The 16,906-nt window shown below is 36.9% G+C and overlaps 2 protein-coding genes across 3 annotated transcripts in view; both read left to right on the top strand.

Annotated features, from left to right (window-relative positions):
* Window positions 1-16,906, top strand: part of Mgat4a (alpha-1,3-mannosyl-glycoprotein 4-beta-N-acetylglucosaminyltransferase a) — a 726,029-nt gene that overhangs the window by 167,467 nt on the left and 541,656 nt on the right. The window lies entirely within an intron of this gene.
* On the top strand, window positions 13,459-14,868 carry LOC145661422 (uncharacterized). Its single transcript, XM_081726725.1, has one exon. It carries the CDS (start codon window positions 13,459-13,461, stop codon window positions 14,866-14,868), a length of 1,410 nt encoding a protein of 469 aa, XP_081582851.1.

Below are 16,906 nucleotides of genomic sequence, written 5' to 3'. Positions count from 1 at the left end.
TTGATGACTGGCGGTATTACAAGGTAGGCTATGTTTCAAATACTCGAGTCAAGTGGCAATGGAAGTTTTCTTTGATTTTTAAAATTTCTCTAATTTCAAAATCATGAAGGTTCATTACCGTAGAAATAAATGACTTTAAGAGGCCGTATCACTGCGAAATTAAAATACCGCTAATTTTACAGTAATTATATGACATCTTCAAATAGATAAAATATAATCAAAATCTGGAACAAGATCGCTTTAGAAAATATTAGTTTGCATGAGGTACCATTATCATGAGTCATCTAGTAGCTTTTTGTTGTCAACCATTTAGAAACGCGAAAATAAATGCCGATTTTCTAAATGGCTGGAAAACAAAAGGAGGTAAGCGAGTCGTGATAACGGTATTTCATGTAAAATAATATTGTCTAGGGCAGGCCTGTCCATGAATTGGCTCCCGGAGCCAAAGCGTGAGCGAGTACGAGCGAAGATAAGAACAGGTGAGCACAGGTGCTGCTAGCTTCGCTTCTTCCACTGCATCCGATAAGTGTTGCCAACCACACAAGATGGCAAAAAACGTATGGCCAAGCCTGGCCAGAAATTCGCACGATGATAAGCATTGAGCAGACGCAAGCGTGAAATGTGCAGGTGTGCTCTCCCCCTCCCCATTTCGAAAGCAGTGACGCGAAAACACTGCAGGAAATAAAATTGGTACGTTTTTTGGTCGAGGAAGACGCATGATAGAGGTTACAGTTAGCGTTGAAGTAACTAACAAATGAACAAGAAAGAAAGAAAAAAAGAAACTAATATTAAACATGTCATCTTATAGACGTAAAAACGACTGCAAAAATCGGAAACGAATCGTTTCAGACCTTTTTAGCTTGCTTACACAATTCGTGACGTTGTATTACATTAGCATTCGGTCTGTAACTTGTCACTCGCTTCACGTTTGCTAAGTTGTGAACGCCTTTCGTTGCTAGATTGATAGGAGAACGACGGGAGGTTGAAAATAATAATAATAATAATAATAATAATAATAATAATAATAATAATAATAATAATAATAATAATAATAATAATAATAATAATAATAAGCATTATTATTATTATTATTATTATTATTATTATTATTATTATTATTATTATTATTATTATTATTATTATTATTATTCGGACGAAAGAGGGATGAAAATGGGGATTGGAGGAAATTCATAACTAGGAATTGCATAGTTTATACCGCTCACCTAACATTATTAGGGTTATTAAGTGTAGAAGGCTCAGGTGGGCAGGCCATGTAGCCAGAATGGAAGAAATTAGAAACGCTTTCATAATTTTAACTGAAAATCCAATTGGAAGAAGACCACTAGGAAGACCTAGGCGTAGATGGGAAGACAATATTAAGATGGATCTTGCAGAAATAAGAGTACAGAGTAGAAACTGGATCCAGTTGGCTAAGGACATAAGTTAGTGGAAATATTTTGTAAACGCGGCATTGAACCTTCGGGTTCCATAGACCATAGAGTTAGTTAGTTATTATTATCTAAAAGAAATGTTCAAATGTTGTTAAGAGACAATTACACAGAAGAACTGAGTTCCGACCAAACACTAATTTGCCGGAAGGAAATTCCAGTGCAGTCCAGCCTACTTTAAGCGTTATCCGTGCAACCCACGTTTCATGTTCAAGACATTGGGAATAATTGTTCGTATCATTCAGTTGGAACGTTTTCTTCCGAATTTACGCTATTACAGTAGACCTACGCTATTACAGTAGGCCTACAACATTGTGACTTTCAAAATCAGTCAGTAACTATCGAAGAAAGACAAGCGTGTAGCTTCAGTCGTTGAAATGATTTAACATTCTTTTTCACTTTTAACAAGCCACCGGCAAGCAACATCCAGGGACAATACATTTTTCCTTATTAAAAAGACACTCCTTGTTAAAAAAAAAAAAAAAAAAAAAAAAAAAAAAACTAATTGCAGTCACTAACGGTCACTCTTAAAAATGGAAAATCTCTTTGGCTCTCTTAATATTTTGTTTGATTCTTTGCGATCAAAGTAACTTTAAAAGTGGAGTAAGAAATACTATTCTTCCTATTGATAGTGTAATAGTGGGTTCTAATCTCCACAACCAACCCCTTGCTAAGCCTATTCGTACACACATACATGCATAAGCTAATTTTCTGGAGATAATACTTAGATAATTACAAACAAGTGCTACAGTTTTTTTTTCGTATCAACAGATTATCTCTTTTCCTAAAAAGCGAAACAACATAATATAACAAACCCACATCCTTCTTTAACAAAAGGAAAGAAAAAAGAAGAAAAGGAACGTACATAGTTTATCATTTGATTGCTGTTACAAGTTTGTATTGTCTATAGTTAACGGTTACCGCATTGTAAAAAAAACACTTTACACTAAATGGCAATCAGTTACCATACATACTTTTTTTTTTTTGGTTAGCTAGTGATTACCGCCAAGGTTGACAACACTTCCGCTCCTCTAAGGACGAAACCCGAAGATCCACGAAGCACGAACAATGGTATTTGCCCGTAGAATGCTCGTGAGCGTTCACGAGGAGAGTTTCCACTATCTGCTCGTCGTGGGCAGGGCTGGTCTAGGGAAATCTTGTTCCATTTTTTTATTATCTCTTATCTACTTGAAGATATCACATAATTACTGTAAAAATAGCGGTAATTTAATTTCGCAGTAATAAGGCCTCTTAACGTTGAACTCTGTTCTATGTGGATTAGTTGTCTACCTTCCTAAGATCCTGCTTTTTTTTTTTTTTTTTTTACCTAGGTACAATAAAATCAAAATTAAATCTTAGGGGGGGACAAGGTGGCTCAGTGGTACAGCTCCTACCTCTGGTACGTGAAGCTCCTGGTTCGATCCCCGGCTCGATCTCTAGTTCGATCCAAATAAGTTTGTGGTGGGGGTACTTCCGTTTCCTCCCACTTTGTCATTCCACCAATTATTCCATTATCTTCACTTGTTTTAAACATCGTCTCCCTTAGCCTAAAATGCATAATCGTGGGACGTTAAACTCAAAGATTTCATTTCATTTTTCATTTCAAAATTAAATCTTTAATCTAGGTTGCACGGTTATGTCTTTTAGACTAAAGGAGACGAATTATAGTAAATTATTGTAAAAATAATTGATAGAGTGATAATCTACGAAGAAATGGAAGAATCTGAGAGAACCTATTGACATGAGGCTGTCCACCACAAACTCACGTGGCTTGCGATCGAACCAGAGACTTCTTGTACTAGAGATAATGACTCTACCAGTGGCGTAACTGAGGAGCCCGCAGTGCCTGCAGTGCGGGGAGGCCCGCAGGGTTTGGGGGCCCACTGCGAAGCACATACCAAGAACTATAGGCTACAAGAAGCGAGCTGAATACGGAATATCCGTGAACAACATTATTTACTTTAGAAAAGAAAAATATGCTCTGAGTGAAAATTCATCCATTCTAGCAACATCAGTTTAAAAAAAAAAAATAATCTTAGCACTTGAAGGGGGTTAAGGAAGGAAGGTTAAGGGAGGGAGGGTTAAGGGAAGGTTAAGGGGTTAACATAATTTTTGCCTTTTTCGGTGAGTATTAATTTTAATTGTAATTTTATTAAATTTTATGGATTTTTTAACCATTGTCTTCTACAGAGACATAATATAGTGGGAAGTTAATGGGCATGGGAAGGGAGGACCAAAAGTAATCCTGCGGGGGGTAGGGCGACATTTTTGCGTTACGCTACTGGACCCTACCAGTGAGTCACTGCGTTACGGGACCAGTTGTATTGATTTTTTCAGTTTTTTTTCTTTTACTTCAATCTTAACCAAGTGAATACTGGAATGGTATAATGAAATATGCTCTGGCTAACTAAATTTTCACTCTTCAATGTTCTTAGTGTGAAAATAGACGTTGGTAATATCTGAAAATTCTACATACAGTCATATATACAGAAAGATCCAGAAAGAATAGTTTGTGAATTACATGAGCAATTATCATCAACATCTAGTTCATTAAACAGACATGTGGGTCCAGTGGAGGCAATTTCGGGCTTGCAGACTCCCCTCCATTGTGGAGAACTCCCAACTTTATTGGCCTCTCAAGTTAGGTAACCTGACTTCCTTAAGACTGGATTGTAATTCTGCATTTGAAGGAGGGGGGGGGGGTAGTTTCGCAAACACTGTACAAAAAATGACCTGCCTCATACTCATTAATAAAAGTGTAGAGCAGCGTTTCCCAATCTCCCAATCTCCACGGCCCCATATGAAATAAAAAGTGAGTTTTTTTAAGTGTTCGTATGAAAATGAAATGATAAATTACGATTTTGCAATACTAAATGTGACATTTCTGACACTGTAATACTGATATAAATTCGAAAATGATAGAGAAATACGAAAAATACTGATATAAATTCGAAAATGATGGATATATTCGAAAAATACTGATATACCAATTAGGCCTAATATTAAGGAATTCAACATTCACCTAATGGGATGAGTAATGCATTCCTCAGCTTATGTTGATAATTTTGTTATGTTTTCTTCTATGATTTTGTATTATATTCTTCTCAATTGGTTGAAACTTAGGTACTGTACATTATAAATATCCAACATGTAAGCAATACAATAAGATAAAGTTTAATGAAAATAAAATTTCCTGCGGACCTCCTTTCAATTTCTCGCGGACCCTGGAGCTCTGCGGACCACAGATTGGGAAATACTAGTGTAGCGTATTTTTATCTCGTTACGGAATGCATTGAATATGGAATGCATTTCTGTGAATTAGTAATAGTATGCGTGTTCTTTTTGCTAAAACCTTTCTGTTTCAAGTTTGCCTTGCTGGCGCTTCTATCGATGTGTGTGTGTTTCCCATACCTTTCTCGAAGGAAAAGGAATAAATTGCTGTGGCCGGGATCCTTCAATAGTTGGATGCGAACATGGTTCTTTCTCCGTAAGAGAGTGGTGGGAGTGGGGCCGAAGTATATTTCACATATTTTCCGAGGACACACTTGAAATAGAAAAGGTCTAGCGCGTATGATCACGAGTTCAGTTCTCGGAGGAGCAACAAATTTAGGTGTTGACCCAACCTTGTGAGACATTTGAACTGTCTGGAATTAAGAGACAACGAACTTCAGCTTAGAAAACCCACAAATAACGGCATTAGGATTCGACCATGTGTGAGTCAGCTAAAAGCTGTTTCGTTGACTGCAAAGCGTAGTTTTTAAGTTTTTGGTTTCTCTCTGTAGTGTGTGTGGTCGGTTGGTTAATATTTTAGTAAGGAAAGTGCTTTCGGAGATTCGATGTGAGGACATCAGGATAAAACTAATCTCCTTGGTTGAGCCAGCCAGTGATGTGTCCCAGTTGCCTGTCTTTGGGTAGATAGATGTACTCTATCGCTGAGTTTGCAGTGAGGAAAAAGCACATAGAGAAAATTGCTTGAAAAGGCCAACTCCTATATCTCGTACACGAATCGCTCTCCGGAGCAAATTCACGAAATGAAAGTAAATGCAATAGTTGGGAAATGTTTGGGGTAATAACGTTACAAGCTCATTCCACTAAGTGCTCGCAGGCAGAAAGAGCATCTACAACTATCAAGGCTGACCCCGAACTGGAGGACACCTTCGAGACCTACCATTTCAGATAGAAGAACGCGGAATACAATTTTGCTTTTTCGTTTGCTCCTGGCAACGTCTTTTCCTTTACACAAGATACGCATTACAAATGCACTTTCCTCCCCCCCCCCCTTTCCATCTTGTTTATAACTTTTCTTTTCACGAAACTGTTAGGTCTGCTTTGTTTTGTGTATACATTTGTAAAGCTGCCTTTTGTAATTTGAATAGAGCCAACTAGGTACATAGGGCGGAAACTAAACTAAGCTATTCACATGCCGTGCTTTTACTTGTATGGAAGGTTGACGGTAGCAATTAAGGCAGAATATCATAGGAAAGTGTATGATGTTACAAATATACAGATATCTCTTTTGACATCGTAAGTAGTAGAATCCTTAGCAAATCCACATTTAGCTGTCGTAGTCTCAAGTTTGATTTCCTGAACAGACCATAAAACTAAAAAGGGACAGATCCATCCAGTCCCGTAACCAGAGAGGGGCTAGGGGGGCCAGACCTCAATACAAATGCCATTATTAATGTAAAAATCATAATTTAGATATCTGTAAGAGATTTTTTAATGACTTGCTTCCCTCTAACATATTCATGGCCCCCTAAACCACTGTGTCTGGTTTCGAGCGTGGATCCATCTCATCACTTTTCCACTTAAATGTTAGTGGTTAGAGTCAGTGTTCGTCGATTACCTAAAGAAAATTCCCCTCGACTGACACAAAATTTTCCCTTTCCTTATCAAATTTTCTCTCGTCTGGTGAGAATCCAATTCCTACAGTAGAAATTATGTGATAAGATTAACTCTCTCTCTCTCTCACTCACTCACTCACTCACTCACTCTATTGCTATTGTGTTGGTTTATTTTTGAAGAACATAGAATTGGTCAATCAGCGCGGGAATTTCCCTGAATTTTCATGTTTTATCGAATAATTTCCTTAGATTAGGGAAATTTCCCTCAAACTACTGAAACTGGTTAGAGTTCTTGATTTGTAATCAAGAGGACTTTGGTGCAAATTCTGTGACAGGTCATCCTAACAAGAGTTATCCAGAGCGTTTCCTCAGGTTAATGCTGTGAAACTTTTAAAATGCTGACCGATTTCCTTAAGCATTCTTCTTGTTAGTTGATCGCTGACGATTTCCGTATAAAGTTGATCTTGTATTCTGTACTACTTGGCAGGCCGTTGTGTTTCTTCAATAGATATAGCCACACGAAACGTAAATAACGGGAACGAAACTAGTGGGATAGCCAGATGGTCAGGAAGATAAAATTTATTATTACAAAATACTGTCAATTACTTTATATTCACCCTGTCGGGATTTAGCGTTACGTCTGTATCACGTACAATATTTTGATATTATTTATCTCTAGTAATAAATCTATTCAATGAAACTTTATAACAAAAGACAAGGAAAAGCATGTGAATCTGCAGCTGTGGATATTTGTACGTGACAAATATTATTCTATAAGTACATAAAACCTATCATTTCTAAGGAAATGTGAATTACTGTGTAATTTTTGCAATGCCACTTCAGATATTATCTTAATCTGCACTTTCCTTTCTTATCGTGGAAATCGTCATCTGTCAGTGGCAAAAACATAATCTCATTGTTGTCTGTTAGCTTCATAGCTGCTGCTGTTGGATCGTCAGGTGTATTATTTACATTACTTTAAATTGTGTCACTGTTCGTGGTGGTAGTTGGAACATTAGAATAGAAAACTAGAATATTTATTCGAAAAACAATATAAGATTGATATTAAACTAAAGGAGGCTAGTAGCTGGGTGTGCATAGTGTTTCGCAAGAACTCAAGTAAGTATTCTTTTTCACTACACGGTACATTGCATTCAGTGTCAAATTCTGCCAATTATAGCCAGTAGAGGTCTGTATGGGCTCGGGCCGGACTCGGGCGTACAAAGCATATCTCACTTCGGGCCCGGGCCGGGCTTGGGCTGTAAATGTTTAAATATAAAACCATATTTCTCTGGCATTTTCGGGCCTAACTTTGTAAATATACTGCCCAACGATATTTGTTATACCGTTCTCTCTGGAAAACTTTTAAAGCACAATTGCAAAATTAAACCTCTAATTGCTGTAAATAAAAAATACAATTTTGCGTTAATTATTAAGTTTCTGTAATTCGGGCTTATTTCGGGCCCATTTGATTATCACACGAGCTCGGGTCTAAATGCTGAAACATATTTCGGACTCGGATCGGCCTCACATTATAAATTTACGAACCGGGCCGGGCCCGGTCTAAAAATTCCGGTGCGTGCAGACCTCTAATAGCCAGTGATGCCAATTCTTGGGGGGAAATTCCATTTTGTAGGATTTTAATATTGATTTTTTAAATAGAGATAAGGGAAATTTTCGTCAAAATTGGCAGCACATGTGAGATTTAGATAATTTTTTTGTATATTTATTTTATCGACGCCATCAAAACTTTTTATGAGCTAGACCCAGAAGTAGGCTAATGACGCTCGAATAAACGTGATATCAATGCTGATTATCAATTTTTTTGTTATTGCATGTTAAAAGTGTGAAAGTGATTTAAACAGGAACTTGGGAATCTTTAAACACGAGCAACAAGGAACGTAAATTGTATTCTGGAGAGTCTTTTTTAATTTTTTAAACATGGACGGAAGAAAATAAATTGCCAAATGGGAAACAGCCAACTTCTAAAACGTCCCACACGGAATAATCGAAGAATTAAATTTGTCTAGTTGCATTACGTTCAGTAGAACATTAGTGCACAAAAACGTGATGGAAATGCTAAATTCTGACGTCAAAATGCCGTTGTTTTCATTAACGATTTCAATAGTATTTTTTCATTAAGGAAAATACTTATTAGGAATTTAGATCAAAATGTCCATCTTCTACTATCCACATGTTATACCTGTCAGTCATAGGGAACTTGGAGGACCAGTTCCCTTTATAATTTAGAAATATTAAGTGTGGGAAATCTGGAAGACCGATTTTCCTATTAATGACGTATATTAAGTGTGAGAAATTAGGATATTATCAAAATAAATTGTAGGAAATTTGGATTTCCAGTTTCCGTATAGTATGGTATTTATGTTACTCTTTGTTTTTTTCTTTCTTTTCCTATTTTTTTTTAAAGGACTTGTGTTAGTAAAAATATGTTTTGATTGTAGTGATATAATATATTGAGAACAAATGTAGATATCTTGTATAAATCTTCCAGCACTGGTCTAAATTCTGTAGAATCTTTTTTGTATAATAAATAAATAAAAAAATACGAATATTTTTCCCAAATGTTGAAAAAAGTGGCATACAGTAGATATTTTTCTTATTTTGTAAAATTTTGAAAATTTTGTAGCGCGAGTTAAATTTAGGAGCAAAATGGGAATTTCTGCATTTCAAGATGGGATTTTATAAGATTCCAGGTTGGTATCACTAGGAGTGATATTTGTAAGGTTTTTAAATTTTTGGTGAAATTTCCGAAAGAAGGAACTTGAAAGAGAAAATGGACCAAAGATAAGGAAATGTATTTATAAAAATAAAGTGAAACAACAACTCTGTTTTCTTCAGGCTTACAGTTTCGAACTGAAATTGTGTTAATCTAAAATCTTGCACGTTCGTTAAGAGCGGAAGTGACGAAATTATTTCACTCATCCGTATGGTACCCAATTCATTTAATTTAACATGTGTAATATTTTTACAATTTAAGAACATATAGAAGAAATATATAGGCACACTTCTTCCAAAACTCTCCGTTGAAATTTGAGGTCTAAAAGGGCTGCAATAGAAATAGTCAATCAGATTCGGGCCAGGTCGCGATAAAATGGCACTGTCGTCGCTCTTTGTCTTGACGTCAGTACCAGAGGAAAGTACAGTGTTGCCCATTCGGGGGAAAGTCTCTAAATTTAAGGAATTTGAATTCCAAGGTAGAGACAAAAAATTCATTTTTCCAATTGGCGACACTTTCGATGATATCTTAATGACGATTTAGCGACTTGGTTATAAATGTAGGGATGTTGTTCTCTTTGCTGTAAACAACTTGCCAAAGATGTGACGAGAGCATATTGCGTGTAATAAATGTAGTTGTAGTAGTTGAAAACATAGCACATTGTTGAAAATGTAGTAAGTAATCACATATCTTCATTTAGAACTTGAAAATCGTACATATAGACAAGAAACTTCACATAAATTTTTAGCGAGTTTTTGCTCAAAATTGCTCTCATGTAGCGACTTTTTGTGTCAATGTTTGGCAGTGCAGACTGGTTTGAGAGGGTGGGTACGGTGGCTTGGTGGTAGAACACCTACCTCTGGTGCGTGGAGTTACTGGTTCGATCCTCGATCAAGTAAGCTTGTGGTGGACAACATCGTATCTGTGAGTTTTCTCGGCGTGCTCTCGTTTTCTCTCACTTTCTCATTCCACCAATTCTTCCATCATCATTCACTTGGCTTAATCATCCGTCTCTATTAGTCTAAAGGGATAATCATGGGACGTTAAACTGAAAGATTTCGTTTCTTTGTACATTTGCTTTGAAAGGAAAAGTGAATTTATTTTATCCCTTACTTTCGAAAAAAAAAAAAAACTACGTTTGGTATTCCCAGCTGTAAAATGGCTCCATATCATTTGTATCTGAAATCTAATAACTTATCCACTTTTATCAGTATGGATACTGTTGCAGTTTTTTTTCTTATCTGGGCTTGTCTTTAATATATACGTATAAAAATCACTTTTATCCTAAAGGCAAATACAATTTAGTGTAGTGCTTGAATCTCCCTCGTCGAAATTCTGTAAGCGCCATTATCTTCCTGTATATACATGTGTCGCAGTCTTTATTCGTTGTTCCCTTATTTGTTTATCTTGATTAATGTATAGATATTTGTGTAACTTGATACAATTGATTATCGTCTCTAAAATAAATACTCCATGGGTACCTATTTATAACTGATTAACAAGAACTCTGTGGATTCATTCAGTCAAAATAAACCTCAAAGCAATTACATTTATGACATTTCATAATTGATATAATCTAAACGCTAGTAATTAATATCTGCTTTCCCTCTGTAGATGTCGCAAGAGTATTAAAAGAGAATAATTTATGGAGTTCAAGATAAACAGTACAATAAATTAATAGTGTAATATTTCTTTCACTTTTTTTCTTCTTATTTTGCAAATAAATATCTGTTCGGAATTCCAATTGGACACAGAAAGATAAACAATATACTTATTCATGTACAGGATGTTACAGGGCCGGATCCAGGATTATCTGGGGGGTACCAATAATTCCCAAAATAACCAATCACACTGAAACTCTTCAAAGTGACATGTGACCAAGGATCTTATAAAATAGAGGATGTGCCCTTACAACAAAATCTTGAAGCCATACGTCACAGTTTCTCCACCCCTACTCTGCCCACTCTGTCCAATAGGATCGCAATGTTTTGAGCCAACAATCATGGCGGAAACGAAAGTAGCCAATCAGACGGTGGCGGAAACGAGAGTAGCCAATCAGACGTGCCGATGCTCGGTTGTTTTTTGCCTTCATTCATTTTTTTAGGATGAAGATACATATGGGTAGATCCTCTATTTTATAAGATCCTTGCATGTGACAATATTCTTTACCCCTGACAACGCTGATGCATAGAACGGAGGGGGAAGGGAGTGTTTTAAAGAAGGTCGCAAGTGATATTCAGGAACAATTGTTCTTCTTCTCCTGGCTTCCGTTTTCTTCCTTACTTGAGAAATGTTACATTGTTTTGCTTGATGAATCCTTTTCCTTCAACCTTTAGAAAATCGACTTCAACTATTGTTTTTGTAAAGCTCTGCTTTCTTTTAATCCCCAAACGGTAACATGATAGCAAAAACTTTCGGAAAGTGTTGCTATTTTCACAACTAGCTTCTCATTTTAGATAGTGTATATATATACAACGAAGGGGGGGGGGTGCACCCCCTAAATCCGGTCCTGGGATTTTTTTTTTTTTTTGAATTGTAATATCGGCATTTGTATTCTTTTATATCGCTGACTAGAAAGAAGGTGTAACACTCTGGAGTCCGCCTATTTTATTTTTGAGAGAGAAAACTTTTTTTCTTGAATAGTGATAACTTCATGTAAAAGAAATTCATTTCCTCTCTCTCTCTCTTTCTTTCTTTCTCTCTCTCTCTCTCTTTCTCTCTCTCTCTCTCTCTCTCTCTAAAAGAAGTCCTGATTGACTGATGAACTTCCAGGTCAAACTGCTTAAGCTAAGAACTTGAAATTTTGACAGTGCATGGGATTTGTGACATGAGGTACCACTAAAGAAAGATTTTTGGGGGAAATTTACGTAGAAAGACCGGAAAAGTGCAGGTTACAGATACGAAATTTGACCTTTGCTCTTTTCATTTAAAATAATTAGACTTGTTTCAGTTGTTGTGGCTCTTAAGTTTAGTGACATGAAACTTTGTTTTGACTTGTAATATTTATTATTATTATTATTATTATTATTATTATTATTATTATTATTATTATTATTATTATTAGTGGCGGCTCGTGGAATAAAAGATGGGGTGGGCCAATCCTCAAGACAAATACTTTATGGTTACTACTACTACTACTACTACTGCTAATATATTAATATTGTTATTATTTGATTATTGAGTGACTTGCTTTAAAAAAACTCAAAATTGCAGTCAGAAAACTTATCATACTAACACATCAAGTAAAATCGTAGGGCAACAACGTAACATAAAATATTTTCTGTAATAAATGGTATTCACCTAATTATTACCTGTACATATACTCTATGGTTAAGGCTGGAGAATTTCTTAATCGCTTTTGTGTTAAATTCCTTTATTGTGGTAATATAGTCTTTGTGTGTAGACAGCATTGTTAGTGCATTGAATCTGTCTTCAGTCATCAAATTCCGTAGACAAGTCTTCACCCTTTTTAATGTGCTGAAACAGTGTTCTAATTCTGCTGTAGCTACAGGCGTTGTCAACGCGTGTCCACCAGTTTTGACACCTCAGAAAATGTGTTTAAGTCATTGTCACGCAGAAATAGTAATAAATCATTGGTGTTATTAATTGCGCAAAGAATATCATTGCTGTATGCGGCCGATAGTTCGGATTTGAGCTTTTCTTTGCTCAGCATCAGATAGGAACGGGATACAACTGTCAAACCATTTTCCGGGAAGGAATGTTTAAAAGTGGAAAAGTTCTGAGGATTCACTATTGAAAACGCGTGTATTACTTTCTAATAACACGCTTACTTTATTCATTTTCGCACAACCGCACGAAAACACAGGGGGGGGGGGTGATAGCATAAAAGACACGAAAAAGATGCACGTCTAAACTGAGGAGTAGACACGCGGTTGATTTTGGATCCCTTCAGCAGAAGTAAGACAAGAGAGCAAGGTTAAGGGACAAAACAAATGCAAGTGCGGAATCAACAACCTCTACCAGTGGCGTAGCAGCTGCCCCCGCAACCCCCGCAGTGCGGGGGGGCCCCGAAGTCTTGCGATGAATAAAGATTTAAAGAAGTAGAAGTTCAACCTTACTTCTGTCGGCTTTACAACTACTCTTTTTCCAGCATAAGAAAAAAGTAGATGTAAACAAACCTACCTGACTAGGAGTGGGTCGATGACCAGTGATTGGTTCTTGGTCTCAGTGCACTAGTATCCTACCGCAATATAATCCCTACTAAAATAACAATTTCAAATAAAGACATCTGAATTTATCCTGCATTTTGTGATAATAAACGCAATATATATATAATATTTAATAACGGATATAGCTCTATTTCAACCTCACCCGTACCTGGACATATAGTATTTACTGCGCATGCGTATGAGTTCGCGCGCCGACCCCGCTCATTTGAATTTGTAGAGTACAGCGTTTCATGGCGACGATGAGTGACAATAAACCATCTTCGTCTTGTGTTATAAAACACAAAAGAGGACAACCGCTTAAAAGTGCCGCGAAAATAATCGTGTTAAATGTTTTTAACAACCTTTGTGAAAAATATGAAACTGCAGGAATTGACGATATTGTCAGATTCACAAGTGAGCTTACAGGTGTTTCTGCCTCAAGTGTTTACAGTGCGCGGAAAGAATATTCCACAACTGGAAGTGTTTCAACGCCTGGGAAAAAGAGAAAACGTGTGCGAAGTGTGTTGGACAAAACATGCGATGATTTTGTGAGGTCCGCAATTCGTCGTAAAGTACACGAATTTTTTTTTAAGAATGAAATCCCTACTCTCAGAAAGGTGTTACTTGCCATCAATAATGACCCTGATCTACCGAATATGAAAAAATCTTCATTGTACAATCTCTTACACGAAATTGGTTTCGAATTTGTGTCTCGGAAACGCAGTAGTGTAATTGTAGACAGAGATGATATTATTTTGTGGCGTCGGGAGTATTTACGCAAGATAAAACAGTACAGAGAACAGGGACTGACAATTTATTATTTAGACGAGACGTGGGTTAACGAAGGGCATGTTACATCAAAAGTGTGGAGCGATACCACCGTCAAATCAAAGAGGCAAGCCTTCATGTCAGGATTGAGCACAGGACTTGAAAATCCAACGGGAAAAGGGAAGCGATTAATTATTTTACACATTGGAAGTGGTAGTGGTTTTGTTGAGGGCGGAGATCTCGTTTTTGAATCAAAAAAGTCTGGAGACTATCACGAGGAAATGACAGGTACTGTGTTTCGCGACTGGTTTGAAAACGTTCTTCCAAAATTACAATCGAATAGTGTTATAGTAATGGACAACGCTCCATATCATAGTGTTAAAATGGAACGCCTTCCAAATAAATCCTGGCGAAGAGACGATATTATAACTTGGCTTCGAAGTAAAAACATTACTTTCGAAGACGGACTTGTAAAGGCTGAGTTATTGGAGTTGGTTAAGTCTTGTAAAGATAGATTTGACAAGTATGTTATTGATGAGTTAGCTAAACAAGCGGGTCATACGGTACTAAGGCTACCTCCTTATCACTTTTACCTCAACCCTATCGAGTTGATATGGAGTCAAGTGAAAGGTTATGTGGCAAGAAACAACAAACCCAGACAGTACAAACTGTCCGACGTGCAAAGGCTTGTTTACGCGGCGTTCAAAGAAGTGACAGCTGAAAAGTGGCGGGAATGTGTGCGTCATGTCGAACACGAGGAACTGAAATTGTGGGAATTGGAAGGTGTGATGGACATCACAGTGGACAGATTAATAATCAACCCAGATGATGACACAGACATTTCTAGTGATGAATCCTCAGATTCAGATTTGCAAGGCGTGGAACCACTAGCTGACCACTAACGTAAGTAGTCCGATTTTTTTTTTAATTTCGATTCGTGAGACGGAATCCTTTTTCTTATTAACTGTGTTCTCTAGTTTCTAATTTTAAATTATTGTTTTTTTTTTCTTTTTTACGGGGTTCATTGCATAAATGTATTAAATAGATCACAAGATCTCCTAACATAGCAGTTCAGTGTCGAATTTCAATTACGCATTGGTCTATATTCGCTACAATAACAAAGAAGTTTGTCATTGTCTTCTACAAACTTATAACAAAAACGAAATGGTTTATTATCGCCTCCTGTGTATAGCCTTTGAATTTGATGTTTTGACTCTATCCCTTTTTATCGCTGCAAAGAGATTATGCTTTGCTTACGATATTAAAGAATGAAGTGTCCATGTTACGATGCCGTATGTATGTGTATTACGTGTGTCCTGAAAATAAACAAGCTCCCTGATTTCTTTGCCTGACAATTCCAGCGCCTTCATTGCCTGGTGGACGGTGACCTCATGGTGAACTATTGTTTTGTTCTGGTTGCGTTCTCATTTGATTCTTGTTTTTATTTCTTGTTTTTTTTTTTTTTTTTTTTTTCTCCGGCCTTCAATAACAAGGCATGCGTGTGGGTGTTGGATCTTTCCTTCTTAATGTAAAGAGCTATTCCACGGAAATAATTTTGGACTCAGAAATTCAAAAGCTTTGTATGTGAATATGCATACCAAGAATTCAGGAACAATCTCGTTTATATAATAATCAAGTTAAGAAAATACATATTTCCAACATAGCAATAGTCAGTGCGTTAATTATTTACCAACCAACCGTAGCCTTATACTTTGAAATTATGCGACGACAGTAAGCTAGCAGACGATCTTGCTGTTCACGTCTCTCGCTGCTGAAGCACGTGTAAGCCGCGCAGTAATACATTTCGCTTTGTTTACATCTACTTTTTTCTTATGCTGGAATAGGCCCCCTTCTCTATACTTTGCGGGGGATCCCGCAAAAGTGTGCTACGCCACTGACCTCTACAAACAAAGCGAATTTTAACAAACAAGCAAGCTTAAAAACCTTTTCGTTCGGAAGGGGTCGGGTGCAATCGTGTGATGAGGGCCTACATTCAAGCTGGTTTTTCACGTTGTTCCCACACGAGTCAGTGCAAGACGAACTAAGTCCACACTGAAACAGCTCAGGCCCTTTTTTAAGTCTTTATTTTGTACTGACCGCGTGAATTAAACGTAAGTAGTATATGGAAAAACTGATTTGAAGAGGTCAGAACTACTGTTTTTGGTACAGAGGAAAATATAGTAACAATACTAGCAGGATATATACTTTTCATGTTAATACAAAGACGATGGGAGGGCTGAGCCCAGTGGGCCTCTTATGACGCGGGCCGAATATTATTATTATTATTATTATTATTATTATTATTATTATTATTATTATTATTATTATTATTATTATTATGCGAAAGAGTCACCTTGAACCACGGAAGTTTGTAGACAGACATACCTTTACCAGATCTAATCCATTTTGCGATTTTCAACTCAAGGAGGTTTTGCTGTTGGTGTCAAAATGTATCTACATTATTACGTTAGCTATTTTCCTAAGACAGCCTGGCATGTATGCAACCAACATTACGTTTTACTTCTACAGGCTTATCTAATAACATAGCATAAATACCAGGGCAGTAGAATAGTTGTAGAAACATTCGTCTTCCTCTCTCTCTCTCTCTCTCTCTCTCTCTCTCTCTCTCTCTCTCTCTCTCTCTCTCTCTCTCTCTTATATCCAACTTCCAAATTAAAGCCCAGCAACAACGGAGCTATTCAAAATAATTGAGCATATGTTTCTGCGTTTCTTGATATTTGGCATAGAAAAAAAAAAGGGGTTCGAGGGTGAGTCGAGTCCGCACTGCATTGCTCTCTTCAATCGCTCAGCCCGGAGGAAGTTTGCCAATAATTCACGAAAAGTGCCACGAACAGCCCATACACGTAAGGGTATATAAATGTAATATTCATTAAATCCTATTCTCCTCGTGCAAGGAACGGGATCTTCTGCTAGTATTTG

This window comes from Thermobia domestica, chromosome 10 (genome assembly GCF_964235325.1).
Source record: "Thermobia domestica chromosome 10, izTheDome1.hap1.1, whole genome shotgun sequence".
Taxonomy (NCBI): Eukaryota; Metazoa; Arthropoda; class Insecta; order Zygentoma; family Lepismatidae; genus Thermobia; species Thermobia domestica.
The sequence above is the reverse complement of the archived record's forward strand: the minus strand, read 5'-3'. Positions and strand labels throughout refer to the sequence as shown.